We start from the raw sequence: 21070 nt of genomic DNA on the forward strand, positions 1-21070 counted from the left end.
TTGTGAACCTTAACAAATTGGTCATTGGCTACTTGGTTATAACATTGATGTTGAAAGAAGTAGGCTACATTACAATGTTCACTGCCAAAAATTATGTAAGTCTGTAATGTAAGACAATACATTGTACAAAGAGTCTTCACCCTAAGTGGACGTGACACTGGATTCACAATTTTGGTGACTTCATTGCATGAACGAAATGACTTGAATCCCATCTTGGTCTATTTGGACTTGAGATGGATGCCTAGAGACATGTCTGGATATGTTTAAAATATATCAATAACAGACAGTAGCACACACAATACTACACATTTTACAATTACAATGATTGCAGAGTCAACCCTAATTGTCAGAACTTAAGTTACAACTGACAATTACAATGACAAGTTACATTTATACAAAAGTGTATAATTACTGACCCACAAGCACTGGGCTGCAATTTTTCAGTTTTATAAAATGTTTTTATTTTTTATTTTTTTTTGTTAACACAATAACACATCATTGTCCAATCCAATGAGACCTATTCCACTATTCCAGCGACGTTATACTCTGGTACAGTAGGTGGCGGTAGATTCAAGCAATGGTTGCAACCCGTCATAAAACTGTAAGAACAAGAATGACTATTTCCACCAATAAAAACACTAAACAGCAAAACAATCGTGAGTAAAGCTAGTTGTAGTTCAGTTTCAGTATCAGTAAACTGTGCAATGAACTCCCTGCAGGACAGGCAAGTGTGAAACTTAACGTCATGTTTCAAACTCGGAACAAACTCAAACGGAGAAAAACATGTAAGAATGCAACTGACTTATTCAACGAGCGTCATGTCCATGCTGAAACTGAAGCCTGCGAGAAGGGTTCAGGAACTTCAGGTTCAACTCTCCTGTCTGAATACACCAAGTGTACTAGCAGCACAAATGGTGTCATTACTGGAGAACATCATCCACAGTATGGGAAGAACTGTATGCCAAACATCAAACTTGCGCCAATCTTCTTAAGGACAACAACGCAGCAAAACACCAGTGTTAAACAGACAGGTAAAGGCAGACTGGAGCACCCCTTGGATAGGGGGCCACTGCTGCACAGATCATCGGGTACCACTGCTCAGACTAGACACCATGAGGTGAAAGAAGAACAACCAACATCATCATCCAGCCTGATGATGGAGAGAAAAGGGCGATGCGAGCTGTCCGCGTCTGCTCAGAATAGCTGTCTGGAAGAAATGACACAAGATAACCCATCCTTTCCACTGAGAAGGGTCTTTCTTGCTCTGAAGACGAAACATAGAAACAGCCTACGAGATATATCCCAAGGTGAGCCTGAGTATCGATGTATTTAGACAAAATCTGTCTAAATGCATCCAGATTTTGTCTACATACCTGTACATTTTGCCATTCTGGATCAAACATACAGTATATTACATTATCATTATCACACTGACATTGAGGTGTCCATTTGGTTTCCAACTATCACATTTGGTTCTCAACTCAAGGTTCAAGGAGTTTCGTGTTACCAAGATCCTGGTCATGGCAGAATAAATAAAATACACCTAAATGCTATACATTGCAATACAGTGCAATAAAGTAATTGCACTTACCCAAATTAAAAAGCAGCAGCATTAAAAAAAGGTTCAGTTCATAGTGCAGTATCATATCATTTAGCCGGGGGGGGTGGGGACCCCCTGAAACCCCACCCCAGGCCTGGGGGTCCCCTGACCCCGCTTTGAGAACCAGTGCCCTTCAAATCTGTCTGTGTGATCCAAATCGATTATTAATTATTCTGTTGCCACAGAGACAGTCCCAACATCCAGCCAGGTCCCATGTGACCACGTGGGAGCGAAGAGGAAACAACCTTATGAAAGCGATGCCTCAGACAACACACTGATCAAACGTCGGCGTTCCAGCATTGTTTCAAAGGAAGGCAGTGCAACAGGTCATCATCGTCCGTCACCACCAGAGTACAATGACCCCGGTGGTGTTCAGCCCAGAAGAGGCAGGCTCAGTCGTACTTATAGATTGAAGCAGCATGAGCGAAGATGCCAGGGTGTCAAGTATGAGCCAAAACCTAACCTGACAAGTCAAACGGAAACGGCAAGCGTGGTGTTTGAAGCCGGCGCCAGTCTCCAAAGACGTGAGGATTCTTACATGGACATTGACTGATTTTGTTTTAGAAGTTGTATTACAGTATGTCTTGACTCTTCTCTAGTAACGGAGTCAAACCCTCATCTTTCTTTCTTTTGCTCGTCCGTCTAGACTCCATCATAGCAGATATGCTTTGGACAGGGAGGTACAGCCCTCGGCATTCAAATGAAGTCATTGAAAACGCCTCCTCTGTAAATAAGCTCCACAGGTGATATATTCACATAAAGTTATAATTATATTGCACTAGAAATTAGGGATGCTCCGATCAGGGTTTTTTTGGGACCGATGCTGATCACAGATTGTTTTTCCTCATGAAATACCGATCTTGTGCCTAAAGGGGGAAATTTGAATATTTCCCAAATTATAAATAAACCCACATCAAAACTGTTCCTGCGTGTGTGGGGAGGAAGGGGGGAATGTTTAGGCCTGTCACAGAGATGCAAAATTACATTATACTATATATCTGACTTTTATACAACTTAACCCATTCTGAACGGGAACCCATTTTGGTGTTAGCGTCATGTTATGCTTTAGCTATTGAAAAATAGCAGATCTACAAGCTCATAGCGCGCCACCAAGTGGCGCGCTACAAGCTTGTAGGTCTGTTATTTTTGAAAAATCGAAGAACGACTGACATTTTTAGAATCTGATCTCAGGTCAGAATGGGTTAATCAGACCAGTGTGTGTCCAGTGGAAACCTCGTATGAATCTGATCTCAGGTCAGAATGGGTTAAATGGTATAAATAAAGATCGGTTTCCGCAGATGGGGTTAATAGCACGTCACCGATCGAGTCATTTGGAGGCCGATCGGTGGCCAATTGATCGGAGCATTGCGGTACTAGAAATAGATTACCGTACTCGTATTCGGAAGTTACTAAACGTAGTTTCTCATTTTGTCTTTGCAATGCAGTTGGTTAAAGAAATGGAAACTGAGAGCTGATTGTGATGAAAGTAAAAATGAGCTGGTAATGAAACGTGACGAAAGCAGTAATGGTGAGGATTATTTATATAATTGTCTATATAATATAGCATATTCATATCCCTCTAACTGTGACAGTGACAGGGTCCATGTTGGATCTTATTGACAAAATGTCTCGTACTGTAGGATTTCTTTGGAATGTTGAGCATTTCCAGGAATGAATATGACACAATAATTATCTTTCCTGGGGCAGAGTCATGGGACTGTGGTGACTTCCAGGGTGAAGCTGGATTGGAGGAGAAACGGGAGCAGTTATGTACTGCGATGCTGATCACAGGACCTCCAGGCGTTGGAAAAACATCCTCTGTGTACGCCTGTGCTCAGGAGCTGGGCTTTAAGGTTGGTGGTTTAAACAAAACATAAAACGATGTAAAATACTCGCTCACCACACAGAAGCAGGGTTTGCTTCCTGTATATATGTGTGTGTGTGTATATATATATATATATATATATATATATATGTGTGTGCATGCGACAGGCTGCTTCTCGTCCTCAGGGCGTCTTACGTGTGGTTTTAGAAGGCGTTTTTAGAATCTGCCTCAGGTCTACATGGGTTAATTAGCTTGGTCTTTCCTACAGGTGTTTGAGGTGAATAGCTCCTCCCAACGAAGTGGCCACAATGTTCTTTCCCAGTTGAAGGAGGCTGTCCAGTCACACCTGGTGGAAACCTCTGGGAAAGACGCCCTCAAACCAGCTTACCTCAACATCTACAACACCACCAACGTTTCCACAACTAAACATGATACCTTAACGGGTAAGACGATACTGATGGTGTTTAAACCTGTGACATGACGGTCTCGAGTCATGTAAAATATATAATAATGGAGTGTTATTTTCTTTAACAGGAAATAATATGCTGTCTGCCAAACATGTTATCTCCACCTCAAAAAGAAGGGGACAGAAAAGTGAAAAATCTCGTAGTAAAAGAAAACCTAGCCCAGCTTCAATTATTTTGGCCAACTTCTTCAAGATGAAGGCTAAAGCAGACCAGTTGCATTCCAGTGTCCTGTCTGAGAAGACAGCCATTGATATTTCATCAGTACCTGGTAGTGAGTTGAGAAATTGCTCAACGGTGATGGAGAGGAAAAAGATGGCCACATCACTTATTCTGTTTGAGGAGGTAAACCATTTGGCATCATTAAACTGCATATCTGGTTGTGCTTGTGCATAAACTCCTTTATTTACTGTAGCTGTCACTGTCCCTGTAGGTTGATGTGATATTTGATGATGATATAGGATTCCTTACAGCCGTCAAGACGTTCATGAGGAACACCAAGAGACCGGTCATTCTTACTACCAGTGGTAAAAAAAAAAGAGATTCAAATGGATTATAATGTAATTACGGTATAATGTAATCATCATCAGACAAGGTCTAATGAAAGATAATCTCTTCCTTAGACCCCTTATTCAGAGAGAGGTTTGATGGACATTTTGAAGTAACCATTTTTAAGACACCTTCTTTGGTAAGTAACCCTTCACCTTTGCATCCTTTAAATTGTCTAAATGCAGAACATAACTAGAACTGCACTCTGCCGAGTGCATACTTGCTTGTTGCACACTAGTAGGCCATAAATGGCCTACTAGTGCGCAAGCAGAGCGCGCAAGTACTTTCGACCGCTGGAAAGTATCACATCTCAGTATCTCTGTGAAGGAACGTTTGAAATGTATAATCATTACGTGTAACTATTTGCTACCTAACTACTTTTTTACAGAAAAATGAATCATTGATATGTGATGAAAAAAAAAGTAGATTTACAAATTACAAATCACATTACAAGAGTATGTAGTTGTAATTTGATTAGCAGTATACTGTGGTTACTTGGTTCCAAAAAGTGAAGCCAAGTTTTTTTCAACCGTAAGTCTGTGCCTGGTTTGCTGGGACCAGTTACAACATTACGTCATCGTTGAGAACTGGGACCAGAGTACATGGTGTGTATATGTATGACTAGCTCTCAGTGATGACGTAAGAGATATGGTCATCTGTGTAGTCTGGTCCCAGCAGACCAGGCACAGATTTACAAATTACAAATCACATTACAACTACATACAGAGTATGTAGTTGTAATTTGATTAGCAGTATACTGTGGTTACTTGGTTCCAAAAAGTGAAGCCAAGTTTTTTTCAACCGTAGGTTTGTGCCTGGTTTGCTGGGACCAGTTACAACATTACGTCATCGTTGTGAACTGGGACCAGAGTACATGGTGTGTATATGACGTAATGTTGTAACTTGTAACTTGTAACTAGTCCCAGCAAACCAGGCACAGACTGTATGTAGTTGTTCTAGTTACAACTACATACAGAGTATGTAGTTGTAATTTGATTAGCAGTATACTGTGGTTACTTGGTTCCAAAAAGTGAAGACAAGTTTTCTTCAACGGTAAATCTGTGCCTGGTTTGCTGGGACTAGTTACAACATTACGTCATCCTTGAGAGAGTACATGGTGTGTATATGTTGTAACTTGTAACTTGTAACATTACGTCATATACACACCATGTACTCTCTCAAGGATGACGTAATGTTGTAACTAGTCCCAGCAAACCAGGCACAGATTTACCGTTGAAGAAAACTTGTCTTCACTTTTTGGAACCAAGTAACCACAGTATACTGCTAATCAAATTACAACTACATACTCTGTATGTAGTTGTAACTAGAACAACTACATACAGTCTGTGCCTGGTTTGCTGGGACTAGTTACAAGTTACAAGTTACAACATTACGTCATATACACACCATGTACTCTGGTCCCAGTTCACAACGATGACGTAATGTTGTAACAGCGAAACGATTACTTGCGCGCTCTGCTTGCGCAAGTAACTAGAACTGCACTCTGCCGAGTGCATACTTGCTTGTTGCACACTAGTAGGCCATAAATGGCCTACTAGTGCGCAAGCAGAGCGCGCAAGTACTTTCGAGTACTTTACGTCATCGCTGAGAACTGGGACCAGTATGTAACTGGTCCCAGTTCTCAGCGATGACGTAATGTTGTAACTGGTCCCAGCAAACCAGGCACAGACTTACGGTTGAAAAAAACTTGGCTTCACTTTGAAGAGACCAAGCGAAATGATTACTTGCGCGCTCTGCTTGCGCAAGTAATTAGATTGCAACATCATACAACTGTTATAGTTCAGTCAGGACAACTCGAGAATGGATGGAATATTTATTGAATACAAATGAGCAATATAAATCCTGGTCACTAAACTGCCTCCCCCTGGCCAGCCTGATGGAGGGGAAAGGAACTGGTTGGAATAACGTGTTCCTTCCACGCGCTGCGTCCAACCAGGGAAACTCCCCCGTCAGGTGTAAAGGAGCAACTTGGACACTCAGGCATGAAGGAAGCATGAGTTCAAGTCCGTTGCTCTCCCCTTGTCCCCCATATAGGTGGAGGGTGTGTAGAGCCCAGGATCACATTAGATGATTGACACAGGGGTGAAAAAATGGGTTACAAAATCGTGGGATAAAAAATATATTAAGAGCAAATGAGCAATATATTTATTATGGTTTGGCGATGAATTGGATCTGCGTTTAGGTACTGAGATCAAGCGCATCAGTCCCAACCATAATGGGGACTCTGAATCCCCCGTACCCAGCAGCAGATCCAAAACGACAGGTGGTAGCTGGGGGTGGAGGAGGGTAAGCAGCAAAAGTTTAAGCAGGCAGCAGCGCAGTATCCGTGTACAGCAGCAAGTAAGCAAGCAGATTGAGGGGTGCAAACTTCCAGTTTAAATAGCCCATGAAAATGGGATGAGTGTGTGATTGGATGAAAGTGAATCGTGTGCACGTGATGCTGAGGAGGCCCAATTAAAGTTTCCTGGCTGAACTTGCTCTGTGCATGTCTGACAGACGTGATGTTCATTTCTTCACAAAGATGTTCAATTTTCAGGTGAATGTTTGCAGTTATTTGCGGCTGGTGTGTTTGGCTGAGAGCGTGAGGACAGAGTTGGGCGACGTCACCAATCTCTTGAGACTCTGCAGGGGGGACATCCGATCTTGCCTCCTCCAACTACAGTTCTGGGTGCATAGTGGTGGGCAACTGGCACCTCGGAGGGAATATCTGCAGAAGGACCCCACCAGGACACTGTGTATGTTGCTCCGTGTTGCTTAAACATCTAAATATGAAAGTGAATGAATTGAATGTGAATGCCATTTTATAAATTATTTAAAAAAATATGACTCCATTCTAGTATCCAATAATATAAGTGAAGTGGAAGACATTTCAGACAATCCCCATCTTCCTCCCTGTGATGTGGGGTGCACTCCCAGCATGCTGGGGTTTCAGACAGAGACCCGTCTGAGCTTACTGGCCCTTTTGAAGGCAAGTGTGGTCTTTTTTATTTTTTTATTTAGACATTTCTATGCTGCATTTCAAATAGGTCAGTGTACTCACTGTAGAGAGAGCAATCTGGGAACCCATTGGCAAAACAAAGGAAAAAGAGCGCCCTCTTGTGAGTTAGTCAACTTGAGACTAGAGAGAGAAAACCAAGGGCAGAAAGAAGAGGCATTCAAGACGAGATGGGTCGGATTTGAACCTGTGTCCTCAGTATTGTCATAACGATTATCTTATTGATATGTGTTCTATTCTATCTTCTGTTCTACAGACCAATCTTGATCTGAACAAACTTCTGAACATTCTAGCTGAAAGCTGGAGGAGAGGTGTGCCACTGCTTTACTCCAACATGGACTTGCTTCTGCCCCTGGGATCCTCCACCTGTGCAGATGATGTGACTTGTTCTGGGTTGCAGAGTGATCAAACGGCCCCTGCCAGGCAGCCTCAGAAGCAACAGTCGGTTGAGGTAATTGATCTTACAGGAGCCACATCTGTGAATTCAGTCAGGAACTTTTCCAGGCTTGGCAGAAGGAAAGGTATGCCAACAGTGTTTGATGATCGTTCATCTTCTGGTGTTGCGGCCAAAACACACATGACCTCGGTGACACAATATAGAGCTACGTGTTCAAATGACAAGCCAAAGGCTGAAGACAGCGTGACTAAACTGGCAACCCATTGTTTGGATGCCTTAATTGATTTCATTGATCACATGTCATACCTGGATTCCACAGTGCCGACTGAAGAATCGCATGTATCTGGCCCATGCAGGTCAGCAGAGTTTGTCTGGACTGGGGCGGAGATCAGAGATGGGTTGTTGGACGAGATGAGAAACGGGGACAGTTGTGAGCGAGGAGAGAGAATATCGGAGATTCAAGCTTCTGTCGAGGGCTTGGCATTTCGGACATGTTGGAGAAAGGTGTCCGAGGTCTGGACTAAAGTCCAGGGACACAGACAGGGACTGGGGGACAGAGAGTGGCAGAGGCTGGTGGAGAGGTTCACCGTTCCCGTCTCATTCCACAGACAACGTTTCAACTTTAGTTCAACCCTTTTCTGTGACCCAAGGTGAGTGTGTGTATACTCGATCATAACTCAGTCTACTGTGTATGTGGGCCCAATTCAGTTTGAGATCATTTGATTCAGTTATATGATCAAGAGCCATAAAGGTAGGTATTTTTGTTAAAAGGTTAAATCACTATATTCTGATAGTAATCATAGTTTGTTCAGTAACAGTGGTTTCCCTGTATGTAGGTGACACATTTTCAGCCAATTAGGAGAGAGTAGCAGTTGAAGAGCTTACTGTTCCAGTTCCATCACTTACAATTATTTTTGTTTAATCTGTATTTTCTCTCCCTGGAAATAAAAACGTCTGTGTTTCCGAGGCTATCTGTATACAGACTGCGTTCTCTATCCTGATTGGATAAAATAGGTATCCCAGTTTCAGTTTCTGAAAATGGATTTTGTTTAATAAAACACTGGAGAGACATGGAGACTCCTGTTACTGAACAAACACTATATCAAATGAGTACTATCACGATAGAGCTTTTAAACACTTATTTTAACCAAAGAAAATAACCTTTAAAACCTCATTTGTTTCTGCTCTGTATACAAAAATGACCTCTAGCCTAATAGTATTGGCTTGCTCATTGTAAAACCTGGAAGTTGGTTTTAGATTCATGTAGGAAGAGGTGTGTGGTCAATGTAAGCCTGAAAGAGGTTCACATTTTGTGTGCATATCTAAAATGAGTGTGTGCTATAATTGGCGGCATAATGCAACATGAGGGTGACCGTGCATTTGAAGTGGTTGCCTCCACTTTGTGGAATGCCCTGCCCCTTGAGCTGAAGAATGCAGAGTCTGTCGACGGTTTTAAGAAATTGTTAAAAACGTATTTTCTATTGTTGTATTCTATTGTTTGTTTCATGCCCATGTTTTACCTTGTTGTACAGCACTTTGTGACATTGTTTCGAAAGGTGATCTATAAATAAAATGTACTTACTTACTTACTTTACTATGACCACATGTCTGTCCACTAGTGCCGCCCAGAAGAGGTATGAGCTGAGCAAGAAAGTTCTACGCAGTCGGTTCTTCAGCGTCCTGGGAAACAGACGGGCCGTCACTGTTGAATACATGCCTATGCTCCGCTCCGTCTGCCGCTCGGACAGGGCAGAGCAGCAGGGGCAGCCGCCGGCCAGGTGAGTCACAATATAAAATGTCATCGAATTAACCCATTCTGACCCGAGATCAGATTCTAAAAATGTCTTCTACATCCCGACAGTTTTCCATTCTGACCCGAGATCAAGATTCTAAAAATGTTCTTCTACATCCTGACAGTTTTCCATTCTGACCCGAGATCAGATTCTAAAAATGTCTTCTACGTCAGTCGCAATCGAAGACGATTTAAAAAAAATATAGCCATTTTAGGGGTTCCCACCTAAAATGGGTTAAAATCCCAAAGCGGAGTGTCTTATATTGAAGGTCAAATTTGCATATTTTTAATCTAAATCCTATGGTTCTATTGTGAGGATGCTGTGAAAAATCTGAAAAACGTCCCCCATTCGTTCTGTCATGAAAGCTTGCCTTCAAAAGCTCTGAAAGAAAAAAACCTTATCTGGCAGAGTAGACATTTATTATGTATGTGATTATGAGCTCTCGAGCATTGGGAAGTTTTGTACGATTTTTATATCCTCTCAATGGAACCATAGGACTCAAACTAGGAGATATGATATGAACCTTTAAGATATCATTAGGAAATAAGTTGCAGATTCTTTACATTTTTTACAAATTGTCAGCCTAATGATAACCAGAGTATCTTTTGTATCGGAAAATGCCTCAAGATGGCAAGATGACTTTGCAAGCATGCCACACCGTCGTATGAGAAAATAATTGTCAACCTTATGTATCCATTTTGTCCCAGGTTGTACTACCTCAGCGACATTGGACTAGGCCTCTCCAAGTCAACTATTCAACTCCTTTCTGAAGAATTCCCATAGACAAGCCAATACCTGGTCCTCATCAACCACACTATATATTGAGTTTTTTAACTGTGCTTTAGTACTGTGAATAGAGATGAACTAGATTTAGATTTTTTTTAATGGAAACTTCAGTTCTGTATTTGGAAAAACATTTGAAATATGTACAGTATATGAGTAAATAAAAATCCATTATTTTGTTGGAGGTATTTCGGGACTAGAGCCAGGTATGAAAAAGTTACATATAGCTTGACTTTGATACAAAGATGGGTTGCTGGAAGCCAGTTCATTAATTTAATCATCGTTCTTGTTCCTCTAAGATTGAGCTGCTGCAGAATTCACAGATGTTTACTTAGAAAGAATAGCGACAAAAGCAAGGTCCAAATACCATCCCTGTATGACAGCAGAAATGTCACAGTAATATTTTATGATCAGATATTTAGGATGATCTACCAGTAGCAACCACCATCAAAACATTGTTACATAATGTATTTGTCACAGTATGATTAGAAAACCAGTTGGATTTTTCGACGGAGGCACTGCTGAGTGAGTTTGAGCGTTGCAAAGTCATCTTCACTCAGCGCTGTCCGAGTTTTGTACTGATAGGGACAGAATCGCAAATGAATCCCCCACCCCCCTCCCCGAGGTGATCACGAAAGGAAAACGAGCACTCCTTTTTCAATCGTACAGTAACATTTATACCTGGACAGATTGGTAACGGACAGTATTTTAATCAATTGGAAGGCTCACACAGGAGTCAAAATTCATCCATGTTTGTCTGGGTGACTTAACAGTTCCCAAAGCATATAAATTAATGTCAAACCTATTTGGAAGATTCACTCAGCAGTTCGTAAAAGGCCACTCCTTGTAGGAGGGCATCGCACAGTTCATCCCCTCGTCCCGTTCGCATCTGGAAAGCGTCCCTGTACTTGATCAGGAGCTCATGGGGGAAGTTTAACCGAGGCAGCTTCTGTGTCACAGACTCCGTCATCATCTGACGCACCAACTCCGCTCCGCTGGTCCGTGATTCGCCGAGCATCAGTCCGAAGTGACGGCCCACTATCCCACGCTTCATGTTCAGAACCCTGGTGGAGGGGGAGGGGGGGGAATGGGATGAATTGTTATTTTTGCATGACAGTGTTAACTTATTCTGACCTGAGATCAGATTCTAAAAATGTCTTCTTTTCTACATCCCGACAGTTTTCTGAAAAAGCTGTTTCTATGTCAGTCCTTCGATTTTTCAAAAATAGACCTACAAGCTCGTATGAGCTTGTAGATCTGCTATTTTTAAATAGCTAAAGCATAACATGGTGCCAACACCAAAAGGGGGTTCCCGCCCCAAAATGGGTTAATCAATTCGATTGTCATTGTATAAAATAATTACTATATAAGAAAATACAAATAATCAATAGTTGTAACCCTTTGTCATCTTTTTCACCTGTGAGGGCTGTTGCCATCCGCCGCAGAGTATCGGGGCTCTAACAGGGCAAACAGCATAGCCTCGACAGTCCGCATGTGAGCCAGGACAGGGAACAGTGTTGTGTTTTGTAAAGTGATGACGTTCTTCTCCACAATGTAGAAATCAGCAGAGGGGAGGAGTGACACCACATATGAGATCTGTAGGTGGAAAATGCATTACAAATCATAACTAACCAAGTTGTCTCACCTAGACACAGAATCTGACCTGATGATTCATTTTGACCTGTCAATATTCAATTTATCAATAAAAAACATTTGATAACAAAATAAATATTCAATTTATCCTCTGAACAAGCAGGTGGGCTCTATTTAGCTAAAATAAATAAATCTGCGCTTGGCTTTAAGCCTGACATTGTCATAAGACGAAAATAATCTAAGAGCTCACGCGTGACAATGTTGCATCACAACATTTTGAGAGCTGCTATTTTTGCTCTGTAACCTCACCACAGGACATAGGCTGTTCTTTTTGTCATTTTAATAAGTGTGCTGCGTGCAAAATGGGTACTGTGAAGGAAAATTAGTGATTATGGGTTGTGTGTGATAATTGGAATGATCAACTTGAAATCTAAATACTTACATCATTCAAGTATGATGAGGCATCGTAGGTCCCCTTCAGGAAATTGGGACAATCCAGTTGCTGCCAGTCCAACACCGTCATCCCGCGGCCCACATGTGCCCAAGCAATGCTGTTCGTTCCACATATTAATGACACAATGGAGCTGGCTTCCTGAAACAACAAATCACAGTTGTTGAACCCTTATGTCCTAGCTTATTGTAGATGGGCTAGATTTGGTGTGTATGTGAAGTATATAGGGTTTAAGTGGAAGTAAAGGTAGTACATTCAATAAAAGTGAGTAAGTGACAATGGTCAATGCAAGCTGATGAATTGAACAATGTGGACCCTGTTGTAAACAAGTGTAATGCTTAATTGGGCCGTCAACAGTCTTTGTATTGAGTCTGTGCTTGAAATGTACTGTAATTCTGTACACTGTACATATTTCAATCAATCAAAAAAAGCTAAATCAGAAACTCACCTCCAGCCAAGACCTGTCAACTTCTGGCCTGATAAACTTGGCCAAGTTCATTTTAACTTTTCTCTCTTTCTTTGGCGGAGGATTGAGAATGGAATTGAAGACTATGATGGCACTTTTGTGTTTCAGTAGGGGAACACTTGTCACACTTTCCAGAGTTTTAAAAGGTCCGTTTTTGGTCCTATGATCCACAATGTTGACCGACTTGCGGCCACGTAGGAGCTTGACAAGTATAAGTTCTGACACAGTAGCGTTGTTGAGGAGGTTAAGGATGACAGACCGTTGATCTGTAGTGTAACAAGAGTCCAAGGATCTCAAGTCATCCTTGCAGTCGCCAGAGGATGAGATGATGGGGTTCAGGGTCTCGAACCCAGCGATGGGAATCCGACTCCTCCAGCAACACGTACACTGAAGATATCGTAGCTCAGGGAAGCAGCTTGGAGGGCGTTGGAATAAACCAAACTGACCTGCAGATTGTCGTCCTACAAGAGAATGGTACACAAGATCCGAGAATATTGTAACTTCTCATAGGAAATGGAATATGATTTCATTTGAGCTGGTCAGTCAAGCTGCAGGCACACAATTGTGCTGGGACCCAAAGCTCCACCTAACTCAAAGTTCTATCTAATCTTACGGGGGTACCTATAACATCATTTCAGAATGAAATAAATGATTGAATGCACAGAACACGCAAATCCAACGCATTTCCCATACAAACTGTGGAGTTGCATGGCTAACGATTAGCTGCTAGCTCGAGTAACCTGTAGAACTTACTTACTTAGAACTACACAACTTACCTCTGTGAACGACCGATGACAGAAATCTCCTTGCAACCCACATTCTCAGCATCCAAAACTGCTACGTATTAATACATTATAATAAACAACATTATAAAACATGCAGGTTGAACAATTTTGCCCTTTGGCTACTTGGTTGTTTTGCTGTGCGACACTCTTGACTGTCCGATATTGTAAGCGTGCTGGTGTTAGATGGTTCCGAACGTTTTTGTTCCGCAGGAGAATGGCTTCATTTTCTTTCCCTCAAGAGGTAAGGCGTGTCAAACTTATTTTGATCCAAATCCAAAAGATTTAAATAATGTATATGAAAACGCTAGTAGAAATGTATTTGAAAGCACGACATTAGAATGTGTGATGGACAGTTTTTGGACTGATGGTGTTAAAGCTAAAACGTATTTTGTTTGGGTTAGGGACGGGTTTAGGCCAGGGCTTTGTTACGTGACGTCAACCCCATATGTTCCTATTTTGGGCATTTCAGTTCTTACCCCTTTCCCCTCAGTATATCTTTTCCCTTTTTACCTCCTTTTATGATGATTTCCTGTTTTTTATTATAGAGATGTGCATATTTGTGTATGTCTAAATGTTATGATTAATTGAAAATGGTGGACCCTATATGTAAACAAGTGTAATATGCTTTATGGTGTCGTGTACGTCCACAGTTAACAGTTTTTGTATTGAGTAGTGCTTGAAATGTACCCATCCTGCATACTGTTATTAATAATTATTTCAATCAAGCACTACAAAAAGCATTGTGAGCTTAATTGTAACAGCTATTTAAGGAATTGAATAGGGCAAGTTAACAGGAAATATGCAAGCTATTAGTCACCAATTATCTCACACTCACAATTGTTCTGTTACCGACATAGAATTCTATCACCCATGGTGGTGGTGCCTTGTTTCACTTCCTTTCTGTTATTTCTGGAGTCCAGTGTTTGTGTGTGCAGAACAATAAATCCATAGTGCTAAGAGACGAAGAGGAAATGTTGGGAGGCACTCCAACAAGGGCGAGCACAGCTGAGTAGAACCACACTGTCTAATGGATAGAATAATTATTTACATAATATCTATATATTATTTGCTCTTTGGTTGTTAACTTAACTTAACTTAACAAGTGTTCCATGACAAAAACAATCTATTTTCACCTATGGCAAGCCTGGAGCGAAATAAGAAGGTTCTGCTTGAATTGGTCAAGCAGCCAGGCAACAACTTCTGTGCTGACTGTGGAGCCCCTGGTGAGTTGGCAGACAATAATAGCTAAAGGAACTGAAGGATCAATTACAGTGAAATTTAAGTTTGATTAAAATGTATTTATGCTTTATTTTATTTGATAAATAACAGGTGAAACAGTGTTGTCTGAATTCAATGTTTGTTTCAAACACTGCTGACAAAAAAAGTGATATTTGGGAAGACATGTATAGCCTGTTGTTTATTTTGTTCTGATAGTGTAAACTGAAACACATTCTTTGACATATTTGACATACATAACAAATATTCTGCACTACACGCAGACAGTGATGGAAGAAGTACTCACATTTTGTAATAAGTAAAAGTATCATGTTACAGCAATACAAGTCCAGTATTCCACATTTACTTACGTAAGAGTACAAAATATTGGCATCAGAAGTACCAATGCATAATGTCCATTATGTAGACGGTCCCATTTCACAAGTTTTCATATTTATAAAATGTATAACAATACATTGAAAATAGCAGATCTACAACCTCACAACGTGTCGCAAAGCAATTTTCAGACTGCACTGCAGTATATAGATCTGAAGTGGTTTTGGAATATAATAAAAGATTATAGGTCTGTCGTGTGTGTGTGTGTGTGTGTGTGTGTGTGTGTGTGTGTGTGTGTGTTTCGGAACCCTCGGTTAAGCTTTTCTGAATTTCGGACATCGCTTACCCCAGGGTCCCTGAGTACTTATTCCACCCTCCATGGGAGATGTACATACCCTCCGTCCACGGCGTGCGGCGCTCCGCTTGAGTGTTGGTGAGATGTTTCAAAGATGCATAAAGCGGCTATAGGAGACAACAGGTTTCTCCCACGTTTCCGTTGTCTCCTACGTATATCCGCTTTATACATCTTTGAAACATCTCACCAACACTCAAGCCTATGTACATCTGCCTCCCATGGAGAGTGGAATAAGTACTCAGGGACCCTGGGTCCGAACTTCAGAAAAGCTTAACTCAGGGTTCCGAAAGGGGCTAGCGTGCGCCCTGCAGTGGTCAATGGGTGAGTGCTTAGTGTGAATGGCCTGGCATCTGCAGGGGTCAATAAGTCCTACTCTAAACAGACGGACATAGGCACGGACAGACACACACAGGGGCACACATAGCCATTTCCGCTCAAAACAATAATTCTCAAGTCAAAATTGTACTTGCAGTATTTGAGCAAATGCACTTACAGTATATTTCCACCACTGTGCAGCACTACATGCAGTGTTGTTTGTTTCCGAAACTCATAGTTTATAGCTCTGTCATGTTTTGAAATAAACATGAAATAAAAATGAGAGGAAGTGACTGCTACTATGCTAATACTTCAGTTCAGTTTATGATCTGATTGTAATAGGTTCCTTTTTTCATGGTGGACTGCAGTTCATCAGAAGGGCAGCAAGTAATATAGAGATGTTTACTGTAAACAGTTACAGTAAACATCTCTATATTACTGTCCAGAATAAAACTGATAATACAAACAGAAGTTATTTTGTGTGCTGTGCTTATCACATTGCATGGCCAGAAAATATGTAATGCAGCTTGGAAAAGAGCAAAAATGTGATGTATTTCTATGTTAAATAGCTGTTGCCCATTCATTGGGATAACTCACCTACACTGTGTCTCTCTGTTAATTTAACTCTGAAAGTCTGAGGGTGTACAAATGGACCATTTTGGGTCCATTTGTACACACTCGGTTAACATTCGAGATTTTCATGTCTTTTTCTTCACAGAGCCAGATTGGTCCTCCTACACCCTCGGCATATTTGTGTGTCTGCACTGTTCAGGGACACATCGAGATTTGCCAGCTGTCAGCAAAGTAAAGTCTATACGCCTGGATTTCTGGGAAGATTCCCTTGTTGAGGTATAGTTTGTATTCACTTGTTGAGTGATTGTGCTCCATCAAGTCCCTGTTTCCAGATCCCAAAGATCACATATGCACTGCACATACATATCAATGGTGGAATAATTTAAATGGATACTTTTATTTTTCTTATTTCATCTTTGACAAAGTCACATATGCACTGCACATATACATATCAATGGTGGAATTTAAATGGATACTTTTATTTTTTCTTATTTAATCTTTGACAAAATACTTGATATGAAGGCATGTTTGTGTTGTTGTCTTTGTTTTTGTTATAGTTCATGAGGAACAGGGGAAATTGTGCTGCCAAAGCAATTTATGAGAAGTTGATCCCTGCTTTTTTGTACCGCCCACAACAAAAAGATTGTCTGTGAGTGACTGTCATCATATGCAGCTACTGTTATCATTCAACGTTTTGTTGCGGAACTGAAAACTCATGAATCAACGAAATAGTCCATTCAGTTTGAGAATTGACAGGTTGTGCTGTGCTTAAAAGAGGAACAAATACTAGAGGCTGTAAGCTCAGTGGTATATAGTGGAGGCGTATGCCTACCATAAAAAAAAGGGAAAAAATCCTCCATGTAAGACATATTGACCAGACCACCTTGAAATGTTACAAAGTACACACTTCTCAAGACACTACACCACTGATTAGGCTAGATGTAGGTGGGAAACATTGTTGGGCACATGATCACTCAAGCGGCTAATTGCAAGTTCAAGCTGGTGTTGCCTGCCTGGGGAGAAGCATTTTATCCACATCAAATTGATTGCCTGTTAGATCAAAAAGTGGTAGATGCCCAGAATTTCCCACCCCCGCTGTAGCATAAAGAATTGTTGTTTTATTGTTGTTATATTTATTTTTTCATGCATATGTTTTATTCAACTATACAGATATTCACATATTTTGGGGGCTTCTATGTCTTTATTGATAGTTGATTGTTAATAATAATAATAATAATAGCTCAGATTTATATAGCGCTTTTCTGAATACCCAAAGCGCTTTACAGGGAACACTAAGAACAGACTTTATTAAGAGAAAAAAAGACAAAATAAAACATAACAGATACAGGGTTAAAAAGAAAAAGGATAAACGAGACGTCAACTGGGGAAAGCTATTTTGAAGAGGTGGGTTTTGAGTGAGGTTTTGAAAGAGGGGAGAGAGGGGGCAGCTCTGAGGTGGTTGGGGAGTTCATTCCAGAGTTTGGGGGCCGAAACGTAAAAGGCCCTGTCACCCCAAGTGTTGGCAACACGTGAGGCTTATAGTCATCATGAGACATTTTGTTTTTTATCTTTAGTGTTCTGAAGGATCAATGGATTCGAGCAAAGTATGAGAGAAGAGCATTCACTGGAGAGAATAACGCCCTTCAGCAAGCACACAGCTCAGGTAATTAAACACAGACACATTATGCCTCAAAGATTCCTCAAAGTATTATTAATTCATAATTCTGCATACCAAACAGCGTTGTTTGATTCATAATGCTCTTTTGATTTCATCCAATCCAGACACATTTGAGTCCATTCTGTGGAAAAAGGGCAAGGACAACAAACAGTTCCTGAAAAGAACATTCCAGCTCTCCCAAAAAGACTTCACTCTTAGATACTTCGTTAAAAAAGATGTGAGTATTTATGTTTTATTTTTTTTACCATATGCCTGTTTACTACATTATAACTAGCCCCCCTGACATACAGAACTACGTTTCTCTTCATATCACATTATATTTATTTTAATGCTTTAATTTATAGCAACTTGTTTCACATTTTCTCTTTTTTATTCATTTTGCAAGTAAACCCTGAATATCTTCCATCGGGCAGGTGAAAGAAAATGCATAATTCTTGTCGTGGTGATCTTTTTCATCACTAATTCGATAATATACACATAATCCTTCTCCAGTCTCCAAAAGCTGTCATCTCCTTGAAAGACCTGAATGCAGTTTTTCAGCCTGAGAAGATAGGCCATGCTCATGGACTACAGATGACATATGTCCAAGAGGGACGTACCAGGAATCTATTTGTTTACCATGAGAGTGGGAAGGTGAGACAAACTTCCATTATGTCAATATTTGTAGTTTCCGTTTGACATCTTTAGAATAGATGATTGTCATAACAAAATTCAAATACATTGATTTCAATTGTCCTCACCAGACAACACACCTTTTTTCATCTAAAAATAAATGCATTTAAAAAATAATGCCCCTTGACTTCCTGACTTAGTTCCCCGTTTCCATTACCTTATAGGTAATTGTATCCTGGTTTAATGCTATTAGGGCAACCCGGTTTGTCTACCTCAAGAAGAAACACCCAAATGCTCAAGATAGTGAGGTAAGACCTTTTCACACTTTCATAAAGCGTACAACTATTTCCAAACTTCACATTTTAATCCCTAAACTTAGTTGAACGGGGTCCTCCAAAGCTCTATACTTGGTCCTCCCTGTTTTCCCCTCTACACCAAAAATGTCTCAACAAAAGAATAGTTGATCTGCAAGCTCATGGGACCTTGTAGATCTGTTATTCTGGCTGAATGTTCTCTCCACAAGTGGGAAGCTAGGTTTCATATGGTTAAATAAATTAGTTATTTCTTTATTATTATTGTTTTCTTTACTGTATTCAATTTCAAACCTACTTCTCTTATGATTATTTACTCCCAGGAACAGTCCCTATGTTTAGAGTACCAACAGGGTTCACTATTGCACCACTCACTTCAGACCGGTCTGATTCATGTTTTACAGCTCATACCTCAGTTAACTACAAGTAGTCTGAAAGAAGGGTACATGGAGAAAACTGGCCCAATGGTAAGTTGATCTTCTAGCTGTGAATTACTTTTCAACTGTCTTTACCTATCCAAAAGCTTTGCTTGCTTGCTTGCGTGTGTGTGTGTGTGTGTGTGTGTGTGTGTGTGTGTGTGTGTGTGTGTGTGTGTGTGTGTGTGTGTGTGTGTGTGTGTGTGTGTGTGTGTGTGGTTTTATTATTTTTTTATTATTGTGTGTTTGTAATTTCAGCAATGGGAGCCATTCAAAAAGAGGTGGTTCACTCTAAGCTTGGACAGAAAGCTTCTCTACTTTAAAACTCCACTGGTAATGATTGTGCACAGTATTTTTTGAATTTGCAAAAGCATGCACATATCTGCCTATGTTCATTTACACACATCATGCATTATTTTGTTTGTTTTGGCAACAGGATGCTACTGAGCTGGGTGCTGTTTTCATTGGCACAGAGAGCCACAGCTACTCTGTAAACGAGGGATCGCCCAGAGCCATGCGGGGCAGCAGATGGCAGTGTGGTATCACGTTGCAGACACCAGGCAGACAGTTTGTGTTCATGTGCGAGCAGGAACAGGACCAGAAGGACTGGATAGCGGCCTTCAAGCAGATCATCGCTCAACCCCTGACCATGCAGGACTATGCAAGTAAGATATACTTGCATTTCATAAATAAACGACAAGCTCACAAGCACATCATGTTGCGATGCGTTTTTTGATCTTTTAAATTGGTTATTTTTTTGAATGTTTTGAAGTTTTCTGACAAAGCTTGAACATTTTCAAAAACCTTCACCTATATATAATGAATGACATGCCCAAAAATAGTGATGCCAGGCCTAGGAGTTTATGGTTATTTTTCACATTTGGTTGGTGATGGGTGTGGGCACCGCATTGGCGCTTCATCATTGGTGGGAGCGTCTCTGTAGCTTTACAAATGTAGGTCCTTACCAGCTCACCTTAAGGCTGTTTGGAGGCAGAGGAGGAGAGTTGAGCTGGGAGCGATACAATTTGTTGACCGCATTTAAACTTTATTTGGTGACTGTATTGTAACGTAACGTCATTAGTTTATTTGTCACCAGGGTTAAAGTACGTGCTTAAACTAACACATTATAAATACTGGTTTGGTGTGATCTAGTATTATCAATCATTATTATATATCACTTTATCAGGCAAGTGCCCCCGGGCGGGCGGGCAGGCAGGCAGGCAGGCAGGCGTGCGTGCGGGCGTTGAAATTGATATTGTCCTCTTTGTTTATTTCAACAGCTGAAGCCAATTGGCCGAGGTTAAAATGACTTCAATCAGCATCAAGAGAAGACACTGACTGGATGTGGATATAGGAGTGAAGCACCCTTGTTGGAATATTAGACAACATTTCATCATAATGGAAGCAGTAGCTAAGGGAGTGCACTGGCAGCCCAGATCAACACCAATGACAGAATTACTGCAACTGCTAATATAACTCTTTGCACATTCTACACCGTAGAGTTGTAGACACTATAACAGGACAAATGGGACAGCTT

The 21070-nt window shown here is 40.9% G+C and overlaps 3 protein-coding genes across 3 annotated transcripts; 2 read left to right on the forward strand and 1 right to left on the reverse strand.

Moving 5' to 3' along the window:
* The first annotated feature begins 642 nt into the window (after nucleotides 1-642).
* atad5b (ATPase family AAA domain containing 5b) lies at nucleotides 643-10606 on the forward strand. The gene is made up of 13 exons (XM_080760213.1): nucleotides 643-1307; nucleotides 1786-2124; nucleotides 2247-2343; nucleotides 3046-3128; nucleotides 3308-3453; nucleotides 3694-3868; nucleotides 3960-4234; nucleotides 4323-4416; nucleotides 4513-4577; nucleotides 6996-7194; nucleotides 7748-8501; nucleotides 9471-9629; nucleotides 10352-10606. The coding sequence occupies exons 1-13, from the start codon at nucleotides 746-748 to the stop codon at nucleotides 10425-10427; spliced, it is 3024 nt and encodes a 1007-aa protein (XP_080616339.1). The 5' UTR covers nucleotides 643-745; the 3' UTR covers nucleotides 10428-10606.
* Nucleotides 10607-10732: 126 nt separating this feature from the next.
* Nucleotides 10733-14006, reverse strand: tefm (transcription elongation factor, mitochondrial). The gene is made up of 5 exons (XM_080760214.1): nucleotides 13714-14006; nucleotides 12920-13398; nucleotides 12463-12612; nucleotides 11845-12023; nucleotides 10733-11491 (listed from the first exon to the last, which is right to left on the reverse strand). The coding sequence occupies exons 1-5, from the start codon at nucleotides 13763-13765 to the stop codon at nucleotides 11230-11232; spliced, it is 1122 nt and encodes a 373-aa protein (XP_080616340.1). The 5' UTR covers nucleotides 13766-14006; the 3' UTR covers nucleotides 10733-11229.
* Nucleotides 14007-14333: 327 nt separating this feature from the next.
* Nucleotides 14334-20954, forward strand: LOC308312521 (arf-GAP with dual PH domain-containing protein 2-like). The gene is made up of 11 exons (XM_080759130.1): nucleotides 14334-14945; nucleotides 16662-16792; nucleotides 17074-17165; nucleotides 18091-18179; nucleotides 18299-18411; nucleotides 18687-18827; nucleotides 19031-19114; nucleotides 19522-19584; nucleotides 19792-19866; nucleotides 19970-20198; nucleotides 20814-20954. Exons 1-11 carry the CDS (start codon nucleotides 14858-14860, stop codon nucleotides 20840-20842), a joined length of 1134 nt encoding a protein of 377 aa, XP_080615256.1. The 5' UTR covers nucleotides 14334-14857; the 3' UTR covers nucleotides 20843-20954.
* Nucleotides 20955-21070: the final 116 nt, after the last annotated feature.

The sequence above is a fragment of the Protomyctophum bolini genome (assembly GCF_963924005.1).
Source record: "Protomyctophum bolini genome assembly, chromosome: 3".
Classification (NCBI taxonomy): Eukaryota; Metazoa; Chordata; class Actinopteri; order Myctophiformes; family Myctophidae; genus Protomyctophum; species Protomyctophum bolini.